This window comes from Rhamphochromis longiceps, linkage group LG11 (assembly GCF_057381845.1).
Source record: "Rhamphochromis longiceps isolate RC_006_pf linkage group LG11, R_longiceps_female_GT1.1, whole genome shotgun sequence".
NCBI lineage: Eukaryota > Metazoa > Chordata > Actinopteri > Cichliformes > Cichlidae > Rhamphochromis > Rhamphochromis longiceps.
Genome location: NC_140567.1, coordinates 26649639 through 26660754, shown reverse-complemented (window position 1 = coordinate 26660754; position 11116 = coordinate 26649639). Strand labels below are relative to the sequence as shown.

Below are 11116 nucleotides of genomic sequence, written 5' to 3'. Positions count from 1 at the left end.
GGAATAAACCAGGTCTTTTTAAACCTTTCTGGATTGTTACTTCTTCTATTAACTGCTCTTTGGAGTTTGAATCATTTCTTTCATGAACTATGTGAGGCAGAAAGACGTTACAGATTCCCCTATTTGCTGATTCATGCATGGTTACCTCCAAGTCTGTGTTTTCACATTTAGCAATCATTGTATTGTTTTTGACGGTTACGATTTTTTTTTTTATCTTGACAGTTAATCCTTCGTTTCACTTGACAGGATGCTTCAAGTAAGCGTGCAGCTGTGTTGCAGTGGCTTAGTCATGAGTCACTCTTGACTAAAAGGTTTCTCTTTCCATCATTATACCCACACCGTCTCAGCGCCAAACTGCTCAAAACCAATTAGTTGCCCTAACTTAGTCATCTTAAGTAAGTTTTACTCAAATTTTTTGAGGCAACGAGTTTGCATAGTTTTTTAAGTTCTGGGAACTAATGAAATTTTACAGTGTATGTGTCAGTGAAATTTTCTATAATATAGACGGTACTTTCACACACTGTCTTATTTCCTTAAGGGTCATCACGACGAGTGCATCTGCATATTTGATATGGCAGTTTTGTTTGGTTTATTTATTTTAATAAAATTCTAAATGCCTTTCCTGATGCTCCTGTCCCATACAGGCTGGGGACAGACAAAAAACTGGAAATCTTTTGAATGTCAGGTAAATTGGTAACCACTACAGTATGGCGACACATGCAGTTATCTATAATAAAGAATCCAACAACACCTGGGATTTATTGTCACACCTGCAAGTGAGCTCAGTTTTCAGCTTAAACAATGTTTTTTTATTTGCACAGACAGACAGATGTTTTTTTGATCCCACACGGGAATTTGCTGTGTTACAGCAACATGATAAAAAGTAAATAATAGTACAGTCTACAATTCACAAGAAATAAACAACACAGTTATAGAAAAGTGCCTCTTGGTAACAGGCTTATACTGTGAGATAAGAGTAGGAATTAATACATTTACAACAGAGATAAAAACCAAAGAACAGTAAAAATTAAGTTAGTAAAAAACAGTGAAGGTAAGACTGACAGAGTGTAAGAGAGAAGTGCAAATTTCATTAATAAAAAATATTTATACAGTAAATATTAGAAGAACAGCTGAATGAAAGTAAAATATAAAATATGTTTGGGCTTTTGTGCCTGGCAGGTGTGATCACGTGTCACAGAATGAAGAGCTTCATAGAGAACGGTAGGAGTGATTTCCTGTAGAGTTCTTTATGGCAACGAGGTTGAATCAGTCTGAGGGGGAAGGAGCTCTGCTGCCTCAGAAGTGAGGAGTGGAGCTGTTGTGATGGGCTGTCCATGATGGAGGGCAGTTTGTTCAGTGACCTCGTGTCCCTCACTCCAAACACCTCCAATTTCAGACCAATGATGACTGCGGCCTTGCAGATTAGTTTCTTGATCCTGATGGCATCTCTGTCACCGATGCTGCCCCTCCCCCCAAGTAGACAACAGCAAAATAGATGCCATTCACTAACAACACCTTACTGCTTCTTCCTACATTTTATTAGTGAAATGAATAATTGTGTTTTTCTGTCAATGACATTTTATGGTAAATGACCTTGTCATCTGCATACTGTACTGTGTGAGGGTTTCCTGGAGTAAACTTGCAGGGTAGCAATAGGAAACATGTCATTGGAACAATTTTTACAGTAAGTATTGTGCTGGAGTGAAGATGCTTTGAAAGTGCCTGGATCTGTACCTGTATCATTTAGCAGAGGGTGCGTTTATTTCTTGGTACATTTAGATCAGTTTCTATTATGAGTTTCCTGGTTTGAAACAGTCCTGACTGCTACCTGTCGATCATCCACACTAGATGTATTTCCAAAGAAGCCTTGGGTCATTCAGGCCAGTCGATGCTTCTTCCTTTCTCTGACTGGATTTTTTAGAAGATGTGTTGGATGAAAGACGAGGTAGAGAAGAGTGTGTTCACAGCTATCCCAAGTTTGGCCAACAGGCAGTAGATTCTTGGAAGCTTGAATCACATTGATTTATGAAATAGTGGTCTAAATGCTTTCTTCGGCCATCATGATCTTCTGTTATTCCTGCAGCATGGATCAGCTGTGGCGTGGTGCCCAGGGATTTAAAAAGCAGAAAGCTTTTAAGATTATTATGGCAGCCATTGTGGTTTTCTTCCTCTGTTGGAAGCTGTACAATATCACACGCTGAAAACATTTCATTTTGACACAAGCAACAAAGCTTGTTCAGTCACAGCATCTGATTCTGTATGCCTTCGTGGGTGTGGAATTCCGGTATCGGCTCCTGAGCATTCCCAGGTCTCTGTGTTCTGGTCAATCTGACCCCCCATCCCCTTCCTTGATGTCAAACAAATCTTATCAAGTCTACAAAACGGACATGAATGGACACGAAGCCAAAAACATCAGCACATCCATTGTATGTTTGTATATTTTTTGTGTTATATAACCTGAAAGAAGTGGCTACTTTGTTTTCTGTATGTTACACTGCATTTATTAGCAGTGTAACATAAACCTAGCACAATCAAGTCTGTTTGCAGCATTAAAGTACACCCACACAGCCAACAGACTAATTAAAGGAATCTTTGGTGATCATTCTATGAAATTGGACTCACTTGCTGATAAAACCATTGCGTTGGAAACAGCTATCAAAACAGTGCACAACAGTTGAAAAAACACAGAACAGTTGGTAAATTCCTCTGTGTACTCCATGATTCAGGTCCCGTTTGAAGCCTCTAGTTTGTTTGATTTACTTTATTTGGAGGAATGACGGCAGATGAATTAGCTTTCATTCACCTTTTTGTTGAAAAAAACCTAAAACTTACAAAAAATAACTTGATAATACACATATATGTAAGACATCGAACCTAAAACTCAAACCTGTAAAAATATGTACAAACAAACATAATTAAAAACATATAACAAAATCCAGAGTAGAAACTGATGAAGAAAAGTACAAATTGGGGTTTGCTGTAATTCTAAGTGACTGAAAGCAAGCCTTTGAACGTCTCCAAATAACACAAGTGGAGGTGTACATCTCCACTTGTGTTATTTAGGTGAGTTCAGTTAAGGTCTGTTCATTTTTAGACATCCTTTTAAAAATAACAGGATTTCCAGGGGATGTCGATCCCACCCTGGACTATACCCTTTATAGTCATCAGGTGAGGATTTTACTTACAATACTAAAGGCTAAATTCATTTTCATAGACAAAATGCTTATTTTTCATATAATTAAATTTTGTCTTAAAAAAAACTCTTCATACAGTCAGCATCGTAAAAGTGAAAACATCTTTCAAAATTCAAATTTACTATGCGCAGTTCATTTTAACATGTCTCTATTGTGCTTCAAAAATGCTTTATTTAAAACAAACTACGACAAAATAACTATGGATAAAAAAGCAATATGGATATTTGCTACATTTTGGTATATATGGAAACAACAACAAAACAAATCTGCAGAAGATATATTAGAGGTATATAAGTCATGCAGAGAGATTTTTTTTTACAGTGCATACTGCAAGAAAGTAAATGACGTGTGGTGAAATTATGGCCACTTTTTCCTCTGTCACTAGTTTATACAAATGAAGCTTATGTGCAAGTTCAATAACGAAGATCTGTATTCACTCATCCTGGGTCAAAGTATTCACCAAGTAGCTGAATTCTGTATTTTAACCATGATCAGTTTTTTCTCCTTAGCTCTCAGCGTAGTAAATAAGCACATATGCACAGTTCTATTTTATTAATCTCCCAGAGATTTTTAGGGTTTTTTATGAATATGAAAATTGAAAAACACAGGCTGCAGGGCTGAAAGCTGTAAAAGCTTTTCTATTTAATTTGTGGCATAATAACAAATGCATGTATTCTGGAAATGCTGTGTATTGCTGGTGATAATGAAGACCACCATTAGGGCTGTAGTAATAAAGCTTATGTGTAAATTCAATACAGAAGATCTGTAATCACACACTTGCCTGCTTTCCTGGGTGTGTCTACTGCTTTTCCACACTGCTAATCTCACAAGTGACATCATTATTCTAGTCCAATCATCTTCGCACTTGCCTTCTTTGAGCCAATCAGCCTCTGCTTCGGTTTAAATCTGTCCACTCCATCATTCTCCCTTTCAGACTCTCTTTTATGCAACTCACCTCCTCCCCAGCTACACCTCAGACACCTTAGCCAGAGCTCTACTCAACCCTCAGTTTTCATCTTCACCACCTCCACCAGTGTCTAGAATCTGAGGGGATCCTGTTAAAAACTCAATCACTGGGATTCGGTTCTGCCATGATGAGTCATTGGACTCTAATCACCAAATACATTATTTTCTCCATCTCAATAAATCATGCTTAATCCTTACAAGTGATCTCTCCTTATTGAAAAAGCATTGATGCTGATCTAAAAAGTGTTTATGGTGCATGTTAGTGATTTTTTAATTGTTAAATTCTGATGAGCTGTATTAACAAATTTAGCAGTTTGAAAAAAGTGAAAAACGTTTGTTGACACATCTGTAACATCATAAAAACAATGCAGTTTTAAATATAAAACACACATCTTGTACAAACTTCAGCAAAAACAAAAAAAAAATCTGATAAAAATGTAAAATTAACATTTAAATGAGTAAATATGGTTTTAAATGCTAAGTTTACTTTTAGTTAAAAGGCTGTTCCAAAGTATTTGTGTGTGTTTGGGTGCAAAAAAACAATGTAAATAAATAATGTTGCTGAATAAAAAGTAATTGACATCTTCACCGTTTCAAGCAGAGTCAAAACAGAGCACAGGGATGGGCAACTCCAGGCTTCGAGGGGCTGGTGTCCTGCAGGTTTAAGATGTGTCCTTGATCCAACACAGCTGATTTAAATGGCTAAATTCTCCACAGGCCTGGTAATGAACTAATCATTAATTTCAGGTGTGTTGACCCTGGATGATATCTAAAACCTGCAGGACACCGGCCCTCGACGCCTGGAGTTGCCCACCAATGACATAAAAAGAAACATGAAACTATGTTTATGGCAATAAAGTTACAAAAAGTGTTTATGTGTTGTTTAATGTAAGAAGTCAGTAATACTATCACAGATAACAGTTTGCAGTATATCAACTTTCAATGAATACAGCGTTAGCTTAATGATAAATGTGTTAAAATCAGTTCACTAACAGCACAGATATTTCACTATTGATTAAAAAAAAACTATATATTTTTATTTAAAATAATAAGAAAGAGCTACATTTTGTGCTTTTGGATTAGTATGAGTCACCATGATGGATCTCCAAAACCTTAGCATTATAGTGAAATGTGAAAGTAGTTTTTGTAGATAAATATCTACTTGTCAGTTACACAGAATAAAGTCCTCCATGCGTTGACATGAGATTGAATTCATATCCTCTCAGGAGTGAAACAACATGCTGCTCACATCTGAGTCAGAAGAGAGCATATTTCTCTTTTCATCTTCAATAAGCTAACGGATTCTCTACAACCGTCACCTGTTTCAGCTCTTGCTGTTGATCCTGACCGTGGTCAGGCTGCTGTCTCTGGCCTACACCAAGATCCCAGAGTGAGCCTTTTGGTTCAGTTTTACTACATCTCAGCATGGCCAGTAAGTGTTGCCTGAAGTTTCCACACAGGCCGAGATACAGCAGAGGCCTCAGGCTGGCGTGAAGGCAGCCTAACGCAGAGGTGACCGTGAGAAGGGTTTTTAGTGAACTTTCAGAACTTTCATGTGAATTGTTAGGATGTTTCTGAAGTCTGTTCTGGAGAGTGTCCAAAACAAGTATGAAGTTGTACGGCATCCAACACAGACAGAATACGACCACCAGAGACAGGATGACGGTGACATTTCTCTGGATTCGGGCCCCATTAGAGCTGCACTGCCGCCATAGCATATGTGAGAAGATCATCAGCATGAATGCAGGTACCACCAAGCCAAATATGTGGTGGAGCAGGCGTGACCACAACTGCCAGTCAGTTCCAGATTGAGGGTAGATATTAACACAAGTATTATCTTCTGTGTAATTATTTTTACCCACCAGGAAAATCCAGTCAGGTGCAGTGAGGAGGACAGAGATAAGCCAGACTAACAGGCAGCTGATGTGAACTAACCAGTGCCTCCCGTGGGAATATAACTGGATTCCACGGATGGATGACAGATAGTTTTGAAGACTGATGCAAACCAGCAGAAGGACCCCACAGTAGTAGTTGAGCTAGAAGAAGACAGGGAGAACTTTTAGTGTAAGACACAAACCTCTAACATCTATAAAAATTACACTCGACTTCTTCACTTTCACTTCTGTCCTACTCTAAACCTCTGTATCTAATCTTGTTCTCATCTTAAACATGTTTTAAGTACTCAGAGGATGTCACGTGTCATCCTGTTGAGTATAATGATTCTGTTCTGCATGTTCTGCCAAGAATCTGCAAAAGAGCTGGAAATGACAGAGTGCAGCCAAATATAATCCAAGCCAAAACAACTTTCTCACAGCTTCACAGAAAATGTATTACTTTCACTTTCAGTCTCTATCTGTTCCACACAACATCTGGTCCTTACCTTGAAAACGACCCCAAAGACCCAGCTGAAAATCCCCCAAAACCAGTCACAAAGCTCAGTTGTCTGTGCAGCCCAGAAGGGCAGCATTAACAGGAGGAGGATGTCCGCGATACTCAGGTGGAGAATAAAGGTGTCCGATATGCTCCACAGTCTCCTCTTTTGAACCAGAACTGTCAGGAGAATAATATTTCCCAGGATTCCAACAAAAAACACTATGGAGTACAGAGCAGGGACCCACACTGCCTCACTGCCTCTTTTCACAAAAGACTCATCCCCTGGATAGTCATAGGTGATGTTAGGGTCATAGTCAATTCCACTGTACACATCCAGATCATCTGTACTCATATTCATGTTCTGTTGAACCAAAACAAAAAGTTAAAACACATGTGTTGAAACACAGAGAGAAGACAAAAGTGCTGCAGTGCCTCAGAAGCTCTATGTCAGAATAGATTCCTCTCTCTTTCTTTCTCTCTGGGTAAAAGTGAAGTCAGTTCCCTGACATTTCCCTTTGGGAAGCCCAGATGAGCCTTTATAACACATACACAAACACATCACAACTCATATGGTGTGATGTAGCAATCGTGGAGTGGACATAAAAGGAAAGTACAGTACTCCGTTTCCCTTTGGTAAGCCCAGCTTATAGTGAATGCAAAACATACAACAACTCACATGTTGTGATTTAGCAATTGTGCGGCTGACATAGACAGAAAGTACAGTTCTCCTTAGTCTCTCACACTCTCACACACTCTCTCTCTCTCTCTCTCTCTCTCTCTCTCACACACACACACACACACACACACAAACACACACACACATTTTTAATCTATAAAACTGCCTCCCAGCTTTCCTTTTTACCGTTGTTAAAATAAAGCTTCTACAAAACCAGCTAAGCTTGCGCACACAGTTATTGCAAACAGAAAGTAGACAGAATTATCAGTAACTTCTTTGGCTGCCAGTAAAATGTTCATAATGTTAAAAGACATATTGTAGGAGGGCTGATATATGCAAACAAATGCACTTACTTCACATAAAGAGCTTCAGCTGCAGAGTTTGAGAAGCTTTCTGCGCGTATGATACTAAAAGCAGGACCTCAGTATGTCCTACCGCTTCAACTCCAAGTAAACCAGTGTTAAAGGATCAGTACTGGTCGGATGTTTCTCGCTTTGCCTGGGTTGACGTAGAATGCAGGGCAAAAAAACCGTCAAAACCGCACATAAAGAGCTTCTAACACTAGAGGGAGCTGTTGACAACATGACTTTGTGAGATGGGATGCAGGGCAAGGGCACAGTCGTTTTAACAGCCACTTGACTTCACCCGTTCCAGGAATTGAATTTTAATCAAGATTGTCAAATTTGGATTAATTGAATTTTAAAAAAAATGCATTCCTTTGAAAAAAGTTTCAAAGACAAACTTTGATCGATACAAAGAGAAATATGTTGCAAAATGCGAGAACTAAGAGATAAGAACATTTCAAAAAACACAATTCTGTTGCTCCCTGGCAGCAAAATATACGAAATGAGATGTGGTTGAAGACTTTTCCACAACACTATATGTCACACAAAGCTACAGTAAAACAACAAAATACATTACATGATGGATATCCGTTGCGGATTTTCTCCCATATCACGTATCATTTGTCTAGCTGTTTGATGTACCAATATGATAAATATATGTTACAGGTGGCTGTAGATATTCACTGTTGTTTCTCTCTCCAGACCTTCTATGGAATTATATTTATCCCAAAACAAATAAACCAAGCAAATAATTTCATTTCACGGGTGCAATTAAATCCCTTGCGTGTAAATTTAACGTTTAGTACTCAGCAGCCACGTGCAGAAAGAAGCCATTGCGCACGGGAGACTGTCTGATTTGCATGCGCTACGCCAGTTTTATGCTTTCGCATAGCTCTCTGCGAGAAATCCTGCTTTCGCGAAAAAACAACTTTTGACTGTGTGGACGCGAAGCCCAAAGGAGGACGGGGTCCTAATGTGATTGGTCACTTTAATGGCCACTTCAGGGTACTGCGGAAACTGAGTTACACGTGAGGAATTAAATTGCGGCCGAGAACAGAAATAATTTCACTGGCGTAAAAAAAAAAAAAAATCATGACAAATATAATTCCATGGATAATATTCATTTGATTTAGATTTTTTTAGGCCTTCTCTTGTACACTTTCTTCAGGCTTTTTAGGGACACACCGAGACCAGAGTAATATTTTTAATTATAATCAGAAATTCTGTGTCCAATATTACAATACACCCACAGGACCAAAAGTATTTAATTAAATTACTTTACTTGTTGTTAAAGATGCGCAAAGAGCTTTAGAAACAAGCCATTTAAAACATCTTACAGCCGGTAAATTTCGTTGATGAGGTCTACTGGTCTCCAGGTTTCAGTTGCAACTTGAAGCCTGTCTACTGGTTTGCTCAATTTTCTTCTTTTGACAGAAAAATTAGTCTTTAATTATCTTTGCAGTGAAAAAAATTCTTAGATTTGAAAAAAGAGAGCCTTATTATTACATGCATAAAGATAAAACATAAAGCCTAAAACTCAAACCTGGCAAAGAATGTAAACAAACATAATTAAAAACATCTATACAACAACATCAACAGCACAAACATTTAAGAACAAAAAGTAAAAACAAGGAAAGCAGAACAAATGGTGACTAAGCAGTGGTATAAAAAAGCATTCATATCCCCGTTATGCTGTTACTGCTTAATAAAATCCTTGCCTTCAGGAGTTTTGTAATCAATGAAAAGAGTGTAGGAACTTTAATCTCACTTTAAATACAGGTGTTCTGTGAAGGTCTCAGAGATTTGTTGGTGATCATCAGTGAATAAAAAGCATCATGAAGATTAAGGGATGCACCAGACAGGACGGGGATGAAGTTATGAAAAAGTTTAAAGCAGGGATAGGTTATAGAAACATTTCCCAAACTCTGAACATCTCACAAAGCAATGTTTAATGCCTCATCTGAAAATGGAAAGAGTGTGGCACAACTGCAAACTACCAAGGCATGCTCATCCACCTAAACTGACAGGCTTGACATGCCTACTTGCAAAATGCTGTGTGGTGGAAAACTAACACTGCACCCCATCCCCACCATCAAACATGGTGGTGGCAGCCACATGATGTTCAACCTGTTCAAGGCTGCAAAAGGATTATGACTCAAACAGGGGTCCAGATGTAATCATTATTGTGAATCTCTGGTGAGACTAGAAAATTGCCGTTAACAGAGGCTCTCCATGCAGTCTGACCGAACTGAAGCTATTTTGGAAAAAAGGAATGAGCAAAAAATATAGTCTGTAGAGACATACCTGAAAAGACTTGCAGCTGTAAAGGTGGTTTGATAAAGTATTGATTCAGGGGACTGAATACAAATACATGCCACGTGTTTCAAATTTGTAAAAAATGTTTAACACCATGTATCATTTTACTCCCACTTCATAATTTTGCACCACTTTATGTTGGTCTATTAGATAAAATCTGAATAAAATACATTTTGGTTTGTGATTGTAATGTGAGAAAATGTGGAAAAGTTCAAAGAGTATGAATACTTTTTCAAGACACTGTAACTTTCAGGCTTGATTATTGTTTGGCCAACTGATCAGTATGAGAGTAAGATAAGATAAGATAACCTTTATTAGTCCCACGTGTGGGAAATTTGTTTTGCTACAACAGAAAGTGGACAGTACAAAGTTAGAGTAGAGTACAGAGTAAGTAACAGTTTCCTAGTGACTGGTACAAAATTGAATGTTTTAATGTTGTAATGCTTTCTGTTACACAGAACTGTGACTGAATAAAAGCAGTCCTTTAAATAAGACTGGTATACAACTCCATCTGTTTTATTCGGGGACTCAAGTGTATTACACCGAGTTTGTATCCATGCTGCTTTTGGAAATAGCAGGATTTCCAGACGATGTGGATCCCAAAGCACTCTTAAATGAGGATTTTTACTTTCAATTTTAAGAGATAAATACATTTTTGCTAATTAATGAAATAATTAAATTCATTGCAGTTTTTTCCTCACAAAATTTCTTAAAGAGTTTTTAAGAAAGTTTTAAATTTACAATCTACAGAGATTTACACAGTTCATTTAGCATGTTCAAACACTTCTTAAAATTGCCACATTTAAAACCAACTCTTAAAAAAATTCAACTATATGGATAATTGGTGGAAAATAATGTACATAGTTTGGAAATACTGTATATTGTTGATGAGGGAATAATAAATGGCACTTTTGCTGATGTAAAAGTTTTAGCTGTATAAAGAACATGTGGAACATTATAAAAAATGTTTTAGACATAAACACACATTTTAAGCAAAAATCTTAAAAGCAAAAATAAAATTAAAATAACAAATTAACAATTAAATAAGTCAAAATGTTCCTTTATGGTGATTTTACTTTCAGTCTGAAGGCTACTCCGCAGCACTGACTAAAGGAAAGGAGCTGGAGATGTTCCTATTTTCATTCGAGTGAACAAGACTAGAAATGAGTACATCAGAGGGATGGCCCAGGTTCAACAGTTTGTAGACAAAGTTAGAGAGACATGGCTGACATGCTTTGGACATATGC

General features: G+C 37.7%; 1 protein-coding gene across 1 annotated transcript; it reads right to left on the bottom strand.

Moving 5' to 3' along the window:
- Window positions 1–5222: 5222 nt before the first annotated feature.
- LOC146659363 (C-X-C chemokine receptor type 3-like) lies at window positions 5223–7664 on the bottom strand. Its single transcript, XM_085421862.1, has 3 exons — window positions 7563–7664; window positions 6541–6894; window positions 5223–6196 (listed from the first exon to the last, which is right to left on the bottom strand). The coding sequence occupies exons 2-3, from the start codon at window positions 6889–6891 to the stop codon at window positions 5447–5449; spliced, it is 1101 nt and encodes a 366-aa protein (XP_085277988.1). The 5' UTR covers window positions 6892–6894; window positions 7563–7664; the 3' UTR covers window positions 5223–5446.
- Window positions 7665–11116: the final 3452 nt, after the last annotated feature.